This window comes from Ptychodera flava, chromosome 22 (genome assembly GCF_041260155.1).
Source record: "Ptychodera flava strain L36383 chromosome 22, AS_Pfla_20210202, whole genome shotgun sequence".
Classification (NCBI taxonomy): Eukaryota; Metazoa; Hemichordata; class Enteropneusta; family Ptychoderidae; genus Ptychodera; species Ptychodera flava.
In genome coordinates, this window is record NC_091949.1 from 12,528,430 (window position 1) to 12,551,943 (window position 23,514).

The 23,514-nt window shown below is 33.5% G+C and overlaps 1 protein-coding gene across 1 annotated transcript in view; it reads left to right on the top strand.

Moving 5' to 3' along the window:
* The window catches only part of LOC139122711 (tetraspanin-5-like), a 36,714-nt gene extending 16,357 nt beyond the window's left edge, over positions 1 to 20,357 (top strand). The window contains exons 3-9 of the mRNA XM_070688331.1: positions 9,402 to 9,545; positions 11,429 to 11,503; positions 12,418 to 12,513; positions 13,075 to 13,203; positions 14,262 to 14,312; positions 18,538 to 18,654; positions 19,628 to 20,357. Coding sequence (XP_070544432.1) covers positions 9,402 to 9,545; positions 11,429 to 11,503; positions 12,418 to 12,513; positions 13,075 to 13,203; positions 14,262 to 14,312; positions 18,538 to 18,654; positions 19,628 to 19,702 — 687 coding nt within the window. The 3' untranslated portion in view covers positions 19,703 to 20,357. The remainder of the gene's footprint in view (positions 1 to 9,401; positions 9,546 to 11,428; positions 11,504 to 12,417; positions 12,514 to 13,074; positions 13,204 to 14,261; positions 14,313 to 18,537; positions 18,655 to 19,627) is intronic.
* The last annotated feature ends 3,157 nt before the right edge of the window (positions 20,358 to 23,514 follow it).

The following is a 23,514-nucleotide window of genomic DNA, read 5'->3' on the forward strand; positions in this document are numbered from 1 at the left end:
TAATGTTGATCAACTATCAGGTATCACGGAATAATGATTATAATACAGCTTTGAATGAACGTTTTTAATTATATTGCTAATGGAACCATAGAACAAGCGTCATAGAATAGAATTATGAAATGGCTGTTCAAATAAAATTAATGGAGAAAAATTTTTGTGTTGTGCATGTACAGTAGCTGTCGCCTATATTTTAATATGGTATGGTATACTTTCGTGTGATAAAATGTTTGTTGTAATACAAATATAAAGACATGTAAATATATCTTGCAATATTAATCACAAAATTTGGCAAGTTCTTGAAAATAATTTGCACGTTTGTGTGTATTATATTTGCCATACGTGTAATAAATCCAAATATTAATAAGATATTAATCTGAAAGACTGCATTCAATTTAAAAGTGCAGACTGAATGCAAGAGTGAATAATTAATAATTGTATGTAGGTGTGAAATAAATGTTTTAAAAGTGCAGCGCATGGCTAGCAGTGTCCCTGCACATTCATGTAGCAATAAGAAAGACTGTTCCTTGCCAATATCACCCATCTATTAATATTCATATGATCTTCTTATGTTAATTTTTGAACAAAATTTAATTTGAAATTGAAAAAGTGTTGAAATTGAATACAAAAGCTATTGCAATGTGTGTAAGTTTAGTATGTTAAAATTTACATATTTGTACTTTTAATTTATATTGCTGATCCAATCTTTGAAGCTTTGATGTATAATACGGTATACCCTGGAAATAAATTGACTCAATCTTTGGATGCTCAGTCACTATATAAAAGTTTCCAACTGCCCAAGAAGGTGTCTTATACTACATATTCACCATATTGGCAAGGACATGGATAAATTGTGTGAGCTGACTGAATTCTATGCACCGTGGTAAGATATGTGTGGCACAGATATCTGTAAATTTGCACTGAGTATCAAATGTTTTAGCAAAAGTGAGACACAATGCACAACTAACCCATTATATTTTGTTGGATAAAAACCCAAAAATGGAAATGCTACTGGAAATTTGATGGTGCTGTTGCTTTGACACTGCTGCTGTACATCCATGAAGCACTTGTGTGAAGATCATACCTTCCGCACTACCTTTGACGAATGTGGGGTAAACAACAATCCAATGTCAAAACCATAATATTTATTAATCATTGACTACATGTCATACTGGTGTTTGGACTTGGTCTATTTGAGTCTGGCTTATACTCAAAAAAGTTTAGGGTCAAGTCAATGTCTTACCTAGACAATATTTAGAGTCTGAGTGTACGGGTCAAGGTCAAGTTAATGTCTTACATGACAATAACATAACATGTGTGATACATGCAGTCTTAGACCTACAGGTGTGCACTAATGTGCACAATCAAATATATTGGTAAAATTCATGCATAGATATAAACCTAGAGATATTACCAGTACGTGCAAACATATGATACCTCCATGTGTATTACCCACTTCATAAATTGCAAATGAGTATGTGAGACAGAATACAATGTAAAAAGGTTAACTAGACCATATATCATTTTATAAACAAAACAAAACTCTTAAAGTTCACAGTAAATACTGCCAATGATGTATAAATGTGAGTGATCTTTCAAATTATAAATTTATGACACTTTGTGAGGTGGTCATAATAATCTCCTTGTACACACACACACACACACACACACACACACACATACACACATACAACATATATATATATATATATATATATATATATATATATATATATATATATATATATATATATATATATATATATATATATATATATATATATATATATACACCTCTTTGTTCATATACAACACTTAACATGTATATCTGCCACCTTTTGTGACAGAAAGAAATTTGTCTTGCATCAGCATGTTGGGTTATTATCACCATAGCAACAAGTAAATATTGTCAAGATAGCTTTTGGATATACAGTACTTGTGCATTAAAAGCTCTTTACCGGAGCTGTTGCACTGGTAATCTCTACATAAAAGCCAGCTATTATGATGAATGAAGTGAAAAGTGCTGTTAAACTTTTGGTATTACATAATTTTGAAAGTCTGAGTAAGCTGCAGGTGAATGGCCAGACGCAAGGTTTATTGCATTGAAGGGCAGACTCCTTCCAATATATCTCAAGAATTTTTTAATCTTTTAAGAATGTCTGCATTCGTCTGTAGCTTTGAAATTTAGAATTGTTTGTAAATTTTTTCAAGATTTCTCTTTTGTCGTAAGGGTACCGAGGGTAATAATTACTATCAGGGGTTAAATCAGCGTCAACACTGGCATTATACCAGGAGTCCTAACTGATTACAGTGTTGCCTAGAATGTGCACCACTTTTTAGCTGAAATGTAGTTACAAAGGGGTTGAATGTAGAAATTGAAATTCCATTCAACTGGAGTTACATGAAAATAAATTCCAACCTTGCCCATAGTTATTGTCTCTCTCCATTACACAGACTGTTACTGAAAAATGTGAAACTCTTGATGTAATAAAGTTTTCTAAATGTTACAAGTTTACAATGATGTGTTTGCATGTAGTGGCAAGTGAACCATTTGAATACTGACTGCAGAATCACTAGTGATTGTTTTGTTTTACTTTATCAGTTTAGTGTGCCAAACTGTTGACAAACATTAGAAACACTACAGTATATTTATCTTTTTCCAGTTTGGCTATTTGAAAGGGTTATTTTTCAATATTTTATGCACAAATGTTTTCAAACCATGGAAGCAACCCCAAAGTCAGTAGATGGACCGGTCTTTTAACAAGTGAAAACAAGAATGAAGTGTCTCATACATGTACAAAATTGTTGTTGATTAAAAGAAAGTAGGCAGACCTTTTTACGGCCATTATATTTTCTGTAAATTTGGATGAAACGAAAAACATGATCATAAATAGAATGGGAATGGGGTACCTGCTTGTTAATGTTATTTTGAAGGAATAGTTGCTCCAAAATTCAACCATTTAAAACTTTAAAAATTAACATCAAATTATTGATGGAAATGAAACCATATTATACAGAGACAAACCATGTTAATGAGCAAGATACTGAAAGCCATAAAGCACAGGAGGAAACAGTATTTGATCCTAAAAAAGAAAGTAAAGAAATCATGACAAATACAATGTCAATTCATTTGAGAAGTGAAATTGTTAGATGGACTGTATGCTGTGTGACATAAAACAAATACAGAATGAGATTTCATCAGATCGGGTAGTGTGAAATCATACTCATAGTGTCTAAGCTTCAGATCAACTCCTGTCATATAGAAAATGGCATAAAGTCAGATAACAGACTGTGATCCAGAATCAATTGGCTTGTAAACATCGACTACACAGAATTGCCAAAGACGAGTGATCGACAGTTTACTCACAAGAAAAAGACATATTCCTGTTGGTAAATTATTGATGTACAAAGTTGCCCCAGATTGTTTTGATTTTCAAAAGTTTCGACACTTACACTGTATAATCAAGCACAGACTGTTGACATTATAGTTTGCCCACTTTTACATTGCTCGCAGGAAGGAGCATGCAAGTGCAAAAGTTACACGATACAGGCCTCAAAAATTGGTGTACATCAGCGATCAAAAAGTTGAAATCAACAGTGTAGAACGATGGTCAGTTGAATATGTGTTTGGCATTCCTGAAGTACTCGTCATTCATCACTGCTCATATTCAGAGTGAAAGTTGTTGCACACATTGAGTGACCGTGGTTGGGTGTAGTTGCCATTCACAGCCAAGAGATAATTCAGAACAAACTGCTATATTACATCATCGATAAACACCTGTTAATGTATGTGTCAACAGAGGCCAATATCCTAAACTCCCTGCATTGGTAGTCTTTCTTGGCTGTTTGTCAACAGAGGACAATACTCCCTGTATTCATAGTCTTTCTTATACAGTTCATTGCCCTGTCAGGAGTGACTATGTCTTCACTTATTTATGTATACTATTTACTTATCCTTTAATCCGGATTTATATCAACGTTTTATATTTTTGTTTCATAAAATATAATATTTTGTTACATAGGAAGTTGTTACGAGTGCAGATCTATTACTATTTGTGACTACTTTCTTGTACATTGTATGAAAAGCTATCTCAACAATGTACAGCTAAAGTACAAAAAGAGGGAATGTGTAATGTAAATATATCGTGGAGGTGTATATACATGTGCAAAATTGCAGACGTTATAGTATATAGCTCTTAGTGAGTTTGATATACAGCTAAGTCATAACAAGTTTACTGTCAGTGTAAACAAAGATTAAAGGGACACAAATCTTAAGATTCAAATTGAAGGGTGGTCTAGAGGAGCTAGCCTTTAGCTTTTAATGTACTCTATCCCGAGCCTGGACTTTAATGACCCCCTAGCCTGCAAGTTTAAACCAAGGCAAAACTCCATCCTTGTCCACCATTCTTGTCAATCCTTGACATATGGTAATACAGAGGGCATTGGCCTGAAATGCTTGCTGCCCACGTATGCCACCAAGACAGGGCTATGCAAAAGGAATGCGAAACTGAAGGTTGTCAAGATTGATATGTCTTCAGTACAATCGAAACTGTCTGTGTACAGCACTTGTGATTGTCACTCTTGTTTAAAGATATGTGTATGCCTCGATTGAAAAAAGATTGTTTCTTGTTTGGACAGTTACAGAACATTTAGGTTTACATCAAATTTTTTCTCCTACACATTAATTTTTATAACATATGCTATCTCCTGTTGAATGGTTTGCTTAAAGCCCCTGTAAGCCGCAAGTACTGTTTATGTTTATTTTAGATTCTAGACTAAAAATGGCATTAGAATAAAGCTGTTTTGAGCACTGGACATCTGTTGTAAGTTACAGGACTAATTATTTCAAAATGAAAGTTACAAGTTAAATAAAGTATTACTGTCTATTGAAAGGGACCTTGACTGTATTACAAAGACATCTAGCTTTCCAGAAGGGTGTTCTTCATAAACAGACTTCTCTGTATTTTCAGTTTTAGGATACGGTGTTTATAATTTATAAATATTATGAGTTCAATAGTTCATAAACCAACTCAGTATGTAGCGCGTATAAATTTTACTATAGACTCTGTCCACGCAGTGACAGACGTTATGAACTCTGACAAACAGATTAATTGCACGGCATTCCATTGAGTATCATAAAACATTCCAGCTACCTGCATTGTGTTCTATTGTTTGATGCCAATAGCTCTGACATTGAACAAATAGAACATCTCGTAAAGCTACAGAAACAATTAAGGTGTAATGGATTGGAGGTAATAGGTAGTACACGTCATTTCAGTCAGGCAAAAGACCCACCATGTCATCCATCCTAAAAGCTTCAGGAGGCAGTAACAACTGTGATATAGTAACCATGGCAACATGAAATGAATGGATTGTAATTCTGTTCCTACAACATGAAGTGTCAGTACTTAAAAGGAAAAAAAATTGTAATCTTTTTATTAAACGTGTCACAAATGCAATCATCCATATTTTATAACACAGGTTTTACAACATGGTGCATCTATTCATCAAGTATTCTTCCAATAGACATGAAAGTAAACACCTTGAAAATATTTGTAAATTGAATATTCATCTGTTGATACAAGTTGGGCTCTTTGAAGCAATGTCCTTGACATTTTGTAGACAAAAGGAAAAACCACACCTTTTCATTTGTGTACTGATGTTTGCTCTTGTTGAATTCCAACATTGTAATCATTACTTTTTAAAAATTCTAGATCATTCAACATTTTTTTAAATTGTAAATGTATTTACAGAAAAATTCCTCAGTCATTATCATTTATAATATGTATGAATCCATGGATAGTAAATTGGAATATTCATGTAAGAACCCTATTACAAGTGAATATTTGAAATCATGGTCTACCTTATAATGGAGTTGGGTTCAAGCATCTCAGCTTTCAGGAATATGAAACAGTACTGTATGCCTGTCCCTTGCTGTGGATAATTCACAGCAGAGAGTATGGAATTGTTTACATCATGTACTCCTCTTGAATTTCATCATCATTTTCTTTCTCTGAAACTGAAAGAAATCTGTATATTTTGTTTACATATTCATGACTTTTGACATTTCTATTCTTTTATGAACCTGCAAAATGTTGAATTCTGTGCAAAATTACAATTCCATGGGAAGTAGCACACCTGAAGTACACTGGGCCTCATCTTCCTTATGGTAGAAATTGGTACTTGTCTAAGGGTGCCTTTAAAAAAATACAAACACACCCCCTAAGATAATGTTGAATGGTACAACAGCTAGGCATGAGCCCAGTGTATTTCAGTCCTGCATTAGAAGTGGTCCTAGTAGGAAAAAGGAAAGAGATGGCATATTAACTATTGAACAAAAATGAATAATAGAATGCTGTAAAAATCATACAAAATCTTTGCATGATTTTTGATGCATGAGAAATATTTCATTTTGCTGATGTTCACCTTGTAATTTTTATGCAGTACTCTTTTCATCTTTTGCACACTTCATGATTTGTGGGGTCTATATTTCCTGAAAAGTTGTACATGAAAATACAGATTACTAGTCTAAGGGGATTACTAAAGCTGTACTCCAGCAGTTTTATAATATGAGTGTTGTCTTGGCAACAAAACCCCAAAGAGGGGAATGAACAATACCTATGTAACATGTGTCGCTTTTCACATTTAAAAAACAAAACATGTCCCTGGTAATGGTGATTTTAACGTAGTTGTTTTTGCAGTGATATTTTAGCATTATTGTGTCAGTACTTGCTGAGATTCAACATTTTCACGTCATAAAGATATCTAAAGTAGGTTTTCAGCTTGGAGATATAAATTTGTTAACCCCACCTTTCAATGCTTAACTGATATCCCACAATATGGTCCAGTATGTTATGCAAAGTATAGCTAGCATAAATACATACATTTTTTATGTACTGTTTGTTTTTTCCAAAGAGAGAGAGAGAGAGAGAGAGAGAGAGAGAGAGAGAGAGAGAGAGAAAAACAGAAAGAGAAACATGTGAACACAAAATTTTAACCCTTGCAATAGACAGGACCTAAATTTTAAAATAAAATTAAAGTGAAAATAGCATGTGCCCCTGAACCTGTTGTGTGAACAGGTAGATCATGTACCATATTGGAGATATAAACAAATAGAAAAGTATTCAACAGGTACAATTGGTGAAATTGAGAATACCTATTATTACCCTTGTGTACATGGGCATTGAATAGCTTCTTATAATTTCTGTAATATTTTTAGTGGCTGTTTACAGTACTAGAAATCAGTCTATACTCGTGTATGCTCCTCTTCCAACAAAATTTTAAGTTCCATCTTTGTAATTATTTGTAAAAAATCTAAGCTGTAATGTTTTTTCAAAATCTTGATTTAAGCTTGTTTTAAAAATGAAAAAAAAAAATCCAATTACATAATGGTCAAAAACAGTTTCCAATTATGTCAAAATATGTTTCAATACAAAGGAACATTCCATCAGTATTCATTTCATGGAACAAAAGTGAAATCACAAAAACCTAGTGACCTTTACTGGATGGTGTCAATTTCTGCTCACAAAGAGGCTGATGTGTACATGTTTGCTGTTGAGATTATGTGTGTCTTTTGAAAGAGACAGTTACACATGTGAAATGATATTTTCAGTTTTGTACCAAAAAACCATGAATGTTTCTGCTCCAGTTAATATAATCTCTGTTTGTGACAAGGAGAGACAATAGAGCTGATACTAACTTGATATTCATGCTTACATTTATCTCTGTATGTATCATATAGACACCTTCCACACAATTTTTCTGCTGTATTATATTCAATCAGTCTTTGACAAAATACTGCCATCACATAATTCATCAAGTTCAGTATTTCATTGTGACCTGTGAATTGGCAATGTTACAGTTGAAAGGATTAATACAGTTAAAAGGTCACAAATTTACATTTCATATATTTGTATGATATTGCAATTGTTTTTCTTTAGATGATACTGGTATGCTTTATGACGTTTTGTCTGAATGCCCAAAGTGTGATTAAAAGCTTTCGCCTGTCATTGGTAGAGTTGAATTCATGTCACCTAATATTGTAGTCTTATTTCATGATTTGAAATGCATCCACTGAATTAAAAAAGAGAGACATTGTTTGAATCAGACAATGTGCCAATGCATAAATTCCCCAGTGATGTATATCAACACCGAGTTTACTTGGAAACTTGTTAATTGCTGTGGTTTGATAACATGACCAATGTTATATTATAATTAAGTTAGGGGGAATAAAAGGATTAAGCTTTGTATTTTCCAGCAATAAATAAATAAATAAATAAATAAATAAATAAATAAATATATATATATATATATATATATATATATATATATATATATATATATATATATATATATATATATATATGTATATATGTATATATATATATATATACACAACTGAGTTGATCAGGATAATCTAAAAAATTACATTTCCACCACAAATTTGTTTCGTATAGGCTGCAGAGCCGCCTACACTCATCGGGTGGCTGTGATCAACTGAAACGTTTGGGCTGCTGATTGCAGCCTATACGAAACAAATTTGTAGTGGAAATGTAATTTTTTAGATTATCCTGATCAACTCAGTTGTGTATTTAGCTCTACTCTAGTATTGAGCACTCTACTTTAGCTGATCTTGAACTAAACAAGTATATATATATATATATATATATATATATATATATATATATATATATATATATATATATATATATATATATATATATATATATATATATATATATATATTTATTTTTTTTTTCAATTTATCGATATAGTCTTCCTGAGTAGAAGGTCTGTGTTATTTGACAACTGAATTTTAGTTGGGGCTAGAATTTGTTTGTCAACAACAACATTGCGTGATTCAGGCAGTAAATTTTGTCTTTTCAAGATGTATTTCAAGAATGCCATTGATAGAAAAAGAAGATAATGCACTTGCTCTCAGAATAAAAGTGATGCAGATATCATCAAAAGTAACAGCTGTTTGCAATTGGGGCCCAGAATGTATGGCTTTATAATACTGGTATATCAATTATCAGTGTTTGGGTACATGTAAAATTGTTCATCATACAACGCTACTTCTTTCAAAGAAACTTTTAATAACTCAGTGGATGCAGAGTACCGGTGAACCTTTGAGTGCTGTAATTTTTCTCGCCAAAATTTTAGTCCAGTATTTTCAAATTTTTATGAATTTTTCAGAATTTTTTTATAATTTTGGACCAAATGGGCATCAGTTTGTATTTGCTACATTTTTTGATCAAATGTTTTGGAAAAAATTGAAAAAAAAAAATGTCTGGGTTATTATACATAGGTGACAAACATTGACATTGGCATTCATTAGTTATGGTATAGTCTATGTCTCTTCATGTGTCAAGTCACTTATTTTCCATGTTGTTTCTCTACTCCAGGGCACATTTGGTAACATCACATCACTGACCAATTTTGTCTTGGATCCTGCCTTCATTTTTATCATCGTTGGAGCTGTTATTTTTATACTTGGATTCTCAGGGTGCATCGGAGCTCTGAGGGAAAATGTCTTTCTTCTTAGATTTGTAAGTAAAAAGTATTTTTATGAAGAATTTAACATCACTGCATGTGTATATTGGAGCAGTGTTGAAGTCAAGCTTGTAGTTTCATGGATGCGATTATCTCATGATAAAAAACATTCATGCATCCTGTTAGGTGGGAGGGAATGGGGTAACATTGTTGGAAAGCTGTTTGTTACAATATCCCGAAAATTCTTTGATCATAAACAAGTATATCTTCATAAGTTGGAAGGGTATGCATTATCGTGGTTTGATTTGAAAAAGATTGCTTCGATCAAGCTACTTGTCATTGAGCTTCAGAAGTCTACTTTATACAGTTTCATTACTGTATCAGATTCTGTCAGCTCAAATGACTGAGTTATTCCTCCTTTTAGTGATAAGCAATAATCAACCAGCTTTAAGTGCACAGACACTGGGTGGAGACGGGGGCTGGAGGAATCACAATTGAAATCCTAATCTGAATTAGATCACCTAATACCATCAAAAACATTTCAAATCCCCCTCTTCATGTATATGATAAAAAATATCATTGCTCCCAATATTATATGGCCAAACATTTATAACGTCTACAGCACATTAAATGAAAATTTCGATGATTTTTTAGGTATCTTTGCTCTTTGTTGTGTCAACTCCAATCTCGTTTGTCTTACTCCCTTATATGTCAAAATATTCAGTATAAAGCTTATCAACACAGCCTGCATTAAGTATGTTTTAAGTATTGCTGGCAGTTGCATTTCAATCCAGCTATAAATTGAAAAGTTAATATAACAATAACACTGCTGCATACTCAAGCTGAGTTTACAAGCTGGAGGAATTTCAATATGATTTTGAAAATTTTAAGTACAAGATAATGATGTTGATATGCAGAATAAAATGTTAAGAAAAAAAATTATAAAGTTGTAATATAGCGCCTGATCATTCACATCTTGGTTACTCTGTATGGACAATGTATTTGTTGCAAAATGACAAATACATGTAGCCATATAGGAGTATAGAAGTAAAGTGTTCCGCCTGGGTGTGGCAGGGCACTGGGGTGATATGGTATTGCTCCTAATTTTTATTGTACCTGTAGTAAATGACTGTGATTAAACAAATCCTGGAATCATTTTGTAGAATTTCAACATTTCTAGTAATCATTTTAAAGAATTTCATGAATGTTATTTTGAAAATATCTAAAATAGTGTGCATGCCATTGAATTTTAACAAGAAAAACATCATGAAGATTGTGTTACACTGGGAACAGAAGCTGCAACTGTTGATGTTTTTTCAATATTTCTGTTTAATGTATCAATGACATTCTAAAACACAGAATATTTACCTTGTCAACAAAGCCTGTATATGCATTGTTGATGATTGAGTACAGACAGAGAATGCACATGCTGTACTGGCGAGCTGAATACTGGACAGTTAGTTAATCATGCTGTAGGGAGTTGAAATAATCCGAGAGAGTTCATGCCCTGGAGAGTGATTATCCAAAATAGAACATAGAGGGCGCCATGTAAATCATGGTACTATGGCATGAGAATAGTAGTTTCTGTGCACTTGCTCTCATACCAGTTCTTCCTTCCAACTTGTAAATTTTGTGAACTCTTTGAGTCAATATTTTTTTAAGTTTTGGAAATTTCCTTGTGTCAACACCATATCATTCCAATGCAATATTTCAAATTTTGTTGAGTCAGTTGTGTGTCAATTTACCATAGAGGGTACTCTGTATCAATCATATTCATTATTCCAACCAGGGTCCCTTTGTGGAGGGACCATGTTCTGGCATTCTGGCACAAATACATACCAGAGAACAGAAAATCAGTGCATAGAGCATCAATGCTCTATTTATTGCCATTTTTCTGTGCACTCAGTTTTAATTGCGCATCTGCTCTTTCTCTCCACAGTATAGTGTAGTGTTGGGGATCATCTTCTTTGCTGAACTAGCCATTGGTATCCTTGGATTTTTATACAAAGACTGGGTGAGTGTATTTCTATTTCTGTTTTCTATTTCTAAGTAATTATATTTCAATTTTCTTGTTCTTTCATGCTTGAAGAATGGTAATTTACTCATTTCATAAGTGTTTGAGCAAATACACCATCATGACATTTACAGGACCCAAAGACTTGAACAGGAAGTTAGAGGACAGTGGGCGCACAATAGGGGATTACTGATGATGCAGCCAATTGAATACACCGAGCGGGAGATTTTAAATTCTCATAGCATGGCTTTGACCGTATGATAAATTTGAATAATCATGATGGGCACTTTCATGACATATGCAAAGAGAGTTGAAATGGTTGTACAGGAAACACATTTTGAAACATATGCGTTCTCCGACAAAAACTGGAACATTTTGTCAGTTTATTTTCGACTCAAGTATAGTCGCTATATATTGACAGACATCATGTGCAAGATTCAATGATAATGAATGGTGAAACATGACAAAATTATGGGATTCTGGGACCAAACATGACATGTCTGATCATTAGCATGGCTTTTTTACATAGATTTACGATAATCTGGCTTTTATAGGGAAGTTTCTGTTTAATACTGAATATTAACCCTTTCACCACCATGGTTTGGCCCAAACTCATTGTTTTTACTGGTGATCGTGGTCCAGTTTACATGGAATTAGGGTGACCAGGTTAAAAAGCTTAACTTTATTGTTTCTGAGCTCACTTAGGTTTCCGTAAGGCTGTATTAAAATTGTGTAGATCCAGTCTCATGATTTTGGTTATCAAGAATTGAATATTGAAACTAACTAGAGCTACACCATAACTGTCAGTTGCTGTATGAATTGACAGTATATGAATTTTGGACCCAACCTGACTCTGCTATTAGTCATCACAAAGCAGGCTTCTTAATGACCAAATGCCATGTGTGATATTACAGGTTCAAGGTCAAATTGAAGATGGCATCACAAATATCATTGTTAATTACCGTGAAGATCCTGATTTACAAGACTTGATTGATGGCATTCAACAGTCGGTAAGAACAAATTTATCTCACTAACAGATTGTATAACCTAATCTACAATGAGCTTCTATAACTGCTTTTGACATTTAATTTCCAGACTTACATATTTGCATAAATTTGCATTATATCCATTCATGGTAAAACAGGCATTGCAGCCATGTTTACTCATGGAAATTCAGTAGTACTTTAGTTTTTGGGCATTTTTTCGCATGGTGCCAAAGTCAAATCAATAGATTGCTACAATGAATACATTTGACAGAATCTGAAAAAGTTGTGACATATATTTTTCTCCTTTGAATAAGAGTGATATTGTTTCTTGATAACAGATGCAACCCGTCAGACAAATATACATCCATTGGAACAATTATGTTGGAGCTGCAATATCGGATTATATATCATTCATTTATTTATTTATTTATTCATTCATTCATCCATCCATCCATCCATCCATCCATCCATCCATCCATCCATCCATTCATTCATTCATTCATTCATTCATTCATTCATTCATTCATTAAGTGATATATTTTATATATTGATCATTTATTCACGTTGTTCCTTCCATCATCTCAGTTGAAATGTTGCGGTGGGGCAAGTTATGAAGACTGGAATGTCAACGTATATTTCAACTGTTCAATGGCGTCAAGAGGAGCAAGGGAAGCGTGTGGAGTGCCTTATTCCTGTTGTATAGAAGCTGAAACTGTAAGTTAGAAACAAGAACAATTTTTAACAAACAGCAATTTACGTACAGAATATTAGAACAAAATCTAGTACTTTATGTTTGGATGTTGATAGAATGACTTAACAGTTCATGTCATTTGACAGTACCTGTATAGCTTATTAATCATTATTTTGTGAGGTAGATTGCTACATAATAAATTGAATATTATATAACACCGGTATATTGATGGCGCAAATATAGCAATCTGATTTGTTGAGGCATGAAAATAATTGTGCTATATTAAACAACAGTTCAGGACATCTGGTTAAGCATAGAAAGTGTGAAATACATTCACAGCTCTTTCGAAATGTAGTGTATTCAAACTTTAAAATTAACTCTTTGAAATTCCTATCTTACAACTGACATGTCAAATTAAGGATATCGCACGTTTGCAAGCTCTCAGCTGGAGAAAAATTCCTTGTTGGGGTCTCGTGCCAGAATGTCAATACACTGTTATGATATATCAATAAACCACCTCAGCCACGGTTATACCACTCGGTTTTGACCAGCTAGTTCATTCTGTATATGCACTTGCTATATCCATATATATGTTTCCGAACTGGTGAAAATCTCATGGTATGTACCTCTCACTGAGGTAATTTATTGCTTAAATATGATGTATATAATAACTTTAATAATAATGATATTGAATAACTTTATTGAATAGCTCAACAGGTGACCTTTATTTATGCTGAGAATATTTTATGTTGTATCCAGTAGCTGCTCTATTGTAAAAATAATTTTTTTTCAGATTTTAACCCTTTCACTAGCATGGTTTTGCCCAAACTCATTGTTATCTGTGGTGAATGTGGACCTTTTTACACTGAATCGGGGGTGAACAGGTTAAAAATCAAAGAAAAGATAGCTTTGTATGATTCTTGGTTTCTTATTATGAACCAGACATATTGTTTCATCAACCTTTGTCAGAAGAAGTTTGCATTAAACTCCGATTTTAATTACTATTTTGGTATGTGAAGTTACTGTAATAGCTTCTTCTTTCAATATCAAATGAATTTACTGAATAATTTTATATTTGCAGGAGGAAGTTGTCAACACACAGTGTGGCTATGATGTCAGAAAACCAAGTTATGTGAGTATTCATGGTTGATTGCTCCAAATGAATCAGTATTATTGTACGAAGACTTTTTGTTAATCTTCGAAAAATATTTGCTTCAAAACCTTTTGAGCACAAAGGTCAATTTCTGTTGCCTTTATAAAGTATACCCAGTCAATTTTTTTCCAGATTTTTGCCAAAATTTTGATAAGAAACTGTAGCCAATGAAATATAATGTCTATTTGGTCCAAAATTGTAAAGAGATTACAGAAAAATTCATATGAAATTGGTAAAATGTGTCACTAAAATTTTTGGTGGAAAAACTATGGCACTCAAAGGTTTAACACATGAAAGAGGACATTATTTCAATGAAGAATAATACTGTGTGTTGTAGCTTATAAACAACAGACTTTGCACCCATGTTTCATGTATGTTTTACAAACCACAGTCATTTGATGTTTGGATATAATAATATATACTTGGTTCTTCCAGTATAATAGGCAATTTGTTTTAGATTGATTATTTACATGATATAGAATTTGGTTGGACAATACTTTGTAATTATAACAGTAATGTACAAGTGTACACTCTGTAATCACCAGCTGTACAAAGAAGATTTCTATAAAAGTTAATAAACAGCAATTTATGTGTAGAGTAACGAAACTGAATTCCTGTTGATGACAAATATATCTTGCTAAAAAAAAATGTAAACATGATAATGTGATGTACTTTCCTAATGGACTTTGTTAAGGTCCATGTGTTTCTTCTCGTAATATCTCCATACTGTTTACTTTTATTTTCTCATGTGTAAACACTGAGCGGTATCTGACTCTGTACAGGTAACACAAAGTCTGTGGTTAAAATGCTTTCCATGCTGCTTTGCTTGACCTATGACCTTTCACCTTTAACTTGCACTTCCCTTTCACATCCTCAGTCTGTTTGCTCCAAGCCCTCAAACTGTTTCTTGGTGAAGAGTATTTTATTTTAAGTTAAAAAAAGCATTTGCAATATCCAAATTAACACTGGCTAATCTTTTGGTGTGTGTAAGCCAATACTTTAAAGCTGAAAATGTGGGTTTACTTAGGGGCCGTCGATAATAAAAGCTGACGCACAACAAACATAATTCTTTCTTTTAGGGGGGAGAGGTTAAAAGCTCATTTCGTTTTGTGTGCGTCGAAATTGCATAAGGATTTCCGTCAACTGTTTTTGAAGTGCGACTTTGCGGCGAGAATGCAATACTACCTTCGCGTTTATCGAGAAATGAACAGAATGACAACAAAATACGGAGGCAGAAAAGACAATGAAAAGACATAAATATGAAATGGAAACGTGTATGCTTTTTCAAAGTGAAACATGTATGTCAAACGTTTTCCTACGTACGAAATACATTAAAGTACTGTGTCTCAAAAAGTGAAACATGTCAAGTGAAGGTATATTAATAAATGTGCATTTCGGGTATTTTTCATGGGGCGTGGCATTCGGAGAGCCGGGGTACTTACAGGTTTGTCAGAATCGGCATCATAATACTAAATTGATTTCGCATAAGAACTTTCATTTTGAGGGGGGAGGGGGTTTTAAGTAAAACGAAGGAATTACGTTTCTTGTACATCAGCTGTTATTATCGACGGCCCCTTATAAGGTACCAATATCATAAGAAATCATTAGTTGCTGTCTGCAAAATTTTTGTTTACAAGTTAAGATTCAAGTCTTGTCACTCTTGTCAGGCAAAAAATCAACAAAATATAGTCATGTGATTTTGATAAGTACTTTAAATTAAATGATTCCGTTAAAGAGTTTCAGTTTTCTTTGTCAGTCTATATTGAATGTACACATATTAAAGAATGAGGCAAAATTTCTTCAGAATTTTTTGCATGAATGCTATTTTATTGAATGAATGAAGATTCATGAACATCTCTTTATTGCTGTTAGATGAACAACTTGATAGTGACTACAAGAAGTCTATTTTAATATCTCAATCAGAAAACTACCGGTATTGTAAAAAGTGTTACATCCTGGACATAAATGTATATGTAAACTTAGAGGCAGTTTAACCAATATGATAATTCAAACTCCTACAGTTTAATATACTGAATGATTTTTAAAAAATGTTTAAAAAATTATGAGTTTTGTACCATGGAAACTGTTGCTAAACACAAAGTATGATAAAGTGTGACAGTCTTGAATCGTGCCACAGCCTTTGCATTTGCTTCTTTTATTTTGCAAACAAAACAACTTTGGTTAATCTTCTTTGTATGGCAGCTTTTGCTTGCTTGTATCTGTGGTGGTGGTGTATGGTGGTGGCAACTGGTTCTCAATTTTTTATTAAGACAATCCATGTATTGTTTTGTTGTCTTGGTGATTCAAATGAACTTAAATTCTTTTTAACTATTTAACTATCTGGTGTTTGAATTTTTTCCAAATAAATAAATAAATAAATAAATAAATAAATAAATAAATAAATAAATAAACACACACACACACACACATACACTACATCTTGGACATATACTTTTTCATTCATGATCAGTTGATGACTTAAAATCACACTATGAATCATTTCTAACATGCATATGGTGTTTGGTTGCAAGACACTTTGTGTAAAGTTTAAATTTCAACACTTGATATTGAGGGACATTGATTCACAATTTTTGCATGCAAGGATATTGGCATTGAACAAATTTCCCTTGAAAAAAATGCTATTATTTTTTTTGGAAATAATTTACAGCTGTTCTCTCCTATGTACAAAGCTGTCATTGAAATGGATTTACACATGCATGGCGATCATGATAAAATTTTTCAGTTTCAAATTCTGTGGCAGCAGACGATAGAGAGGAAAAGAAATGATTTTAGAAGAACTCCCTTGTCAGTGTGTTTTTCAGGGCAGAATCTGAACAGAATCTTATTCCTGGTACACTTTTTCTATGAATGAAACTGCAACAAAGGGAGATTGTAATATACATATTTTAGAGTCTGTGACAACAGTGTTGAATAGGTGCAATGGGGTGAAAATATAAACAGTTGCAGCATAGTGTTCTGTGTTCCGTTGGTGCGTGTTTTACTTCTTCAGTTGATTTTGATGAACAAACACACAAACACGAAACACTCAATTTTGGCAAACAGTACCAAGTCACTGAATTCTGAAAAAAATATGAAAAGTTCTAGTATTGACTGCTCAGATATAGGTGTCATATCTTTATGGTCATCACCACACATCACTGTGATCAATTCATCATCATCATCATCATCATTATTGTTACCTTGTTCAACATTGCCATCAGCACTAACACCAATACATGTGAAAAGTGTATCTATGATCTCATCATGTGATATTTCAACACAATATCTAAGTTGGGTATCATGGTCTTTATCTAACTTGGGTAATTTTACTCTGTACAAGGCAATAAAGAGTTACCAATAGATTTGTGTCAAGTCAATCCATTCATCACTTCAAACCTGTGCTTGAAGTCTGTTTATTTTCATTTTTTTTCGTCATATTCAAAAAAATCCCAATAGTTTTGCAACAAACAGCTAACTCACAAACAAAATGATTCACAAAGTTATTTGTATCAGAAAAAGCAATAAGACTCAGATTCTGGGTGAAGCTGCCGTCATTTTACAGCAATGAAATGACAGAAACGGAAGAGAAAGTGTTTTGCAGTCTGTTAAAAAAGTGCCTGTTGTGATAATCTCATGCCAAAGTGGTGAGGGGAAAAAGAGATTAAAAAATGAAAGAAAATCAGATCACTTTTATAAAATGTTTAGGACCAGAAATTAATATTTTTTTCTTGGCCTAACAATACGTCAACATGTGAACAATGAGTGAATGAAAACAGATGTCAGGATCACTCCTACCAATCTGATTTACAAATTTACTACTTTTTGGTATATTTTTAGGGTTACATGAACATATTATTTGTAAAAAATGTTTATTTTTTTATTTCTTAGCCCTATTGCAAAACATTAGTTCATAACCATAAGTTGTCGCTTTTTGCAGTTAATTGCAATTTACACAAAATGCTGACAGGGATCTAATTCAATAAAACAAACAAAAATATTGGCAGGAGTGATAACATTTCCAGTTTTCATACTTCCTTTTTCCCTCCTCACTATCTTTCTCTCATCCTTGAGACAATACCTTTGTGTGTCAATGTAGAATTCCAAGTACATGTACAATCTCATTTACATGAAAGTCAATCATTACATAGTAAGCTTCCATGATGTTCACCCAATACCAACAGTTGACTGTTGATTCTGTTTGTAGGACGGTGTGAGAGCAGACCTGATCTATGAACAGGGCTGTGTTCCGGCTTTCAAGGAGTGGCTGGAAACCAATCTTGTGATCGTTGGCGCCATAGCGATTGGAATAGCATTACTACAGGTAATGGCTCTGAAGTTCTCCCATAAATTGATTGACCAACCAAGATTTTCAGCCAGTAACCTGTAACTATGAATGATAGTGTAACATATAGCCCCTACTGTATGGTAAACCAGCCCATATAAGAGTATTTTCCATCTTTTAACTATGTCTGTTGAATTTCCAGTCCAATAGTTCTTTTTATGACAGGCTTATAAGCTGCAAAGACTTCATACACTTAATGTAATGTTTATTTTATCATTTTTCGCTATTTTGTTTATTTTTTGCTCGTACACTAAATGCATCCTAGTGATCTATGCAGTACATTTTACTTCTACACATGTTGCGCCACACTGAGACTTTTTTGTGGCGTTTTCATGGCACAAATATAAATAAATGTCAAGTAAATCATATTTCGTACTGATGGTGACGGCAAATTTTAGAGTATATATATAAATTAATACAACTTGGTTCAAGCGGCAAAAATACCTTTGATTGTGAACTACATTTTGGAAACATAAAATACAAATTTCTTCCTGGTGAGATGTAGCTCTGAAAAGGGATAGTTCGCCTGTAAAGTTAGTCCATGAAGCACTTTTAAAATTCCCATTTCTATCCTACTTGCTTCTTTTAGGGATTTGTTACATTTTCATAACCCTGCTTGACAAAAAAAAATGATCTATCACCCAGATCTAGGGGTTTGGCTCAAGTAATTATGTTTTTTACTTTTAAAGGTATACAGTCACCTGTAATCTAAATATGCCCATATATGGTCAAAGGGTCATTCCTTGGTATTCAAAATGCCCATGTGAGGGCGCTGTTTTTAAAAAGCGGTCACCTGCTAAAAATCTGTGATTGGTTAGATTTTCTCTTTTTATGGTAACTGTGGCAAAATTGGAACAGGTGACAGTATACCTTTAAGGCAAATGAATATATATTTAACCAGATCAATATTGGTATATTTCTGATTCTCTTTTCTCATTTTCTTTCTCTGTAGATCTGCGGGATCTGTTTTGCTCACAACCTGATCAATGATATCAAAGAGCAGAAGGCAAAGTGGAGGTACAACTAAAGAATGACAGGGGAATGTGTTACCACTGCACGTAGAACAAAAAAAAAACATTCCATGCAAGGTTTAACTGCCAGTCTTTCTATCACAAAAAATCTCTCCAAGCTCCGCAGTGGTTGTACATTCTTACCAAGCTGTGCATTGGTTCACTCGTGACTGCTCCAAAGAAAAGAAATTAAAAGCTGGTGGCCAGTTTCCAATAATTTGTTTTTCCTGCAGCATTATATAATAATTTAATGGGGCTTTAGGCAAGGTGTGAGGTAAAGTGCTTACGCAGTGATAGAGCAAAAAGTTTAAATTTCTCTGCTCTAGCTTTCGTTGTTTTTTTTGCAAGATCATTTTTGCTGGTAAGTTTGGTTTTTTTGCCATTATATGCTTATTATTGTATTGTACCTGCTGGTGTATTTGCAAACTTTTTTCTTTTTCTCCTCTATAATAAATGGCTGGTGTCATGGTGACATTGTTTTTCATCAAAAATCGTCAAAGCATTTCACTTCATGCTTGATTCACGACCTCCATACTATTTTTTTTTCATTGGACAGTCAGGGGATAAGCAGTGGACAGCAAATGTTATAATTCCTGGTTGGTTCCACCCCTTGTGTTTCTGCATGTATGTACTATCATCTGTGTCTGGCTTTGTGAATGGATCAACTGAAAAGAAATCCCTCCAAATACAGATACAGATGATAACTCATACTGTTCACGAAGACCTTCAACTTCCCCCTGCAGTACAATATGGAATGCTCCTGTAAAGACCACGACTTGGTAATTGCATTTCATTATGAGGGGCGGATATTGAAGGAAAAAGTGTGCATTTTAATAAGACTTGGAAAAAAGATCTTTCCAGTGTTTTAGAAAAAAAAGAATTTCTATGATGGACTCTTTGACCCCTATTTACCAGTATGTTGGTTCAACAGACCCATTGAAAATAGGGATGAACCATAATATATGGGTGCAGGGAAGAAACTGCTGATGACAGTATGCTGGTCACTCCAGTTAGATAAAAGAGGTCTATAGAAGATTAGACCATGAGTCTTCAAAAAGCTTGAATAGAGATATTTATTGTATTTTTGGTTGAATATTTACCCTACATATTGGTATTCTGACACAAACACATAGAAGGGCTGTATCATCGCTTGCATAATAGATTTTAATAAAAATCCTTGTTTTGATTCTGTAAATTTTTAAATTAGTGTAATGGAAAACTGAAAGGTTTTTCACCAGAACTACCTGTAGCAACAGAAAACTACCAGAGTGGGGAATTTTCAACAAATTAATCAGAGGAAATATGGATTTCACATAGCCAGATATTGAATTGTTTTGTTTCAATATGAAATAAGTGTTTGCAAATATATAATAGCTCATGCACCATAAACCAGAGGAAAAAATTCCAAGTACTGCTATTTTCAATTTTAACAAGGTACAGTGCAGTGTAATGCCACCTATAGTTTGTAAGTTTTTGTGAGTTTTTCCCTTTGAAGTCAGTATCTGTAAATAGATTTACCAATTTTCATTGCACAAATTGCCATTTTTGTGAGCTCTTCTGTATAAAGAGCAGTTCTCTACTGCCTCATTGAAGACCAACTCTGCGATACAGTACTTGAGAAAAAGTTGTCAAATGATGAAAATATTGTACAGGAAGGGATAAGAGTGTATAGTTTCTCCTCATGAATTTCATGGTCCTATAATGTGACGCAGAGCTTCCTCTCATGCTGTGATTACCGGTACTACATTTATTTGCCATAATAATAATTAATCTCATTTATTTGGAAATTTTGCTCAGCTCACTGAAGTGCAATTGATTTGAATTTCTGTTTGCAATGATTAAGAGTTAATTCAATGAATTGCATCACAAGTCATTTTGATCGAGTCGAATATGTGTACATGTGTTTTTTTCAGTCAAATACACCGTCCCTCCACAATTAGCATGTCAGTGATTTGTTTTGGTTCAGCATCTCTGGATTTTAACCTGCTCACCCTAATGCTTTGTGAACAGGTCCATAATCCCAATCTATAACAATAGGTTTGGGCCAAACCATGGTGATGAAAGAGTAAAACAGCTGAAGGCTTAGAGTAGATTTTACATTGTAAACAGCTGAAGACAAAGGTTTCTTTTGGATTATTAAACAATTCAACCTAGGAAAGAAAAGAAAATCATGTTTGTGACAAGTGCCACACTTTCCATTCAGCTCGATCATGTGTTCATGCAAATTATCAACAGGATTGTTCTGTCCATAGTTCTCTTTTGTTTTACACTTCTTGTGTACATTTCTCCCCAGTGTCTTGACCTACAGACAATCTAGTTGGGTTGAAACTTGCATAATAGAGCCACACTATGAGTTAAAGATGATGATCTGACGTTTGCTGGAAAGTTTATATTTTCCAAAGGTTTGTCTCCAGTAATTCTGTTCAGCTAATTTCCAACCGGAATGTAAATTCACATGTCATGTTAGTTTCAACTCGCTATTTCTTTTGATTCCATGTATTTGTTGAGTATGACTAGAAAATAATGTGATTTTGTGAAAACTATGGGTTGAATAATTAAAATGAAGGTTTGTGAATATTTTTGACTTATCCAAATATTGATTCCAATATAGGAAGTTTTTTGATTGTTAAATGTTTCTCCATCATTCGATTATGTCTGTATTTAGATTAAAATTTCCTGATCAATTATTTGAATTTGTGCAAAACATTTAATTTTACTTTACAGTTTGTCCCATCACAAATTCAAAGCAGGCAATAGCACACACACACAATTAATTTCGAGATTTTTAACAATTTGTGATGTTGAGGGCGTACTTCATTTCAAATTTCCGTGGTTGAGGGCATGCTGAATACACAATTGTTTGATATCTTCTTATCATGCCATCGCTCATCCTTTAATTAATGATGTCATGAATAATGCAGTAGTCTGCAGAGAGACTAGTATTTTCCATTTCTAAAACTTGCATGCATCTCAGGTGAAGAAATAAATGTAAGACAGTGTGAGGCTTTCTGATGTACAGACTTTAGTTTTGGAGTATTATTTGATTTTTAGTCATGTTCATTTTTAAGAGACTTGTTTTGGTATTTTTCCTTAAACTTTCTTATCTTTGCCTTTTCTTCAGACACAGTTTGCTTTTGTTTCTTGTGAATAAAAATGGAAAAAAAACACTGTAGATTATTCCTGTGTGTTGTCTTACTTTGTATGCATAATGAATGAGAGTTATAAACCTTGAAAGGTGGGGATTTTTTCAATCCTAGTCTGTCAAATCAAATCTGTCTGTCAAACTACTACTATATTATAAAGTTAGTGAAATGATAGCTGTGATATCGTAGCGATGCTGTGGCATCTATCGATAGCGCTCAGGTCAAAGGTCATCTGTGCTGTGTGTCGTGTGTACACAAATACCAGGTATGAATATACATATTTTCACTATTATTGTTGTATTAATTCGTAGCTCCACTAAATGCTTCAGTACATATCAACAAAATTGACTAGCCCACCTTTCTTGTTCTCCACTTTTGAGCAACCCCCCTTGTAGCTTTCGATTTTTTGAGTGACCCCTCCTCAGATTCCTCCGACCCCCCAGGCCATAAATAATGACGGCTCCCTTATCACAGTGGAATGAAAGTACCAATGTCATCAAAACCAATTCAATTCAATTCTCTGAACCATCATCAGCTGACTATTTACCTTCAACCCCATGTTCACATTTTCAAGCATATTAATTGTTATAAAAGGTGACAAACGTTTTATTTGAAAAATACAATAGGGAATTTATAATTACGCACAAGTTCGATCCCAATTTGTTTACAATGGTCACCTGCTGACA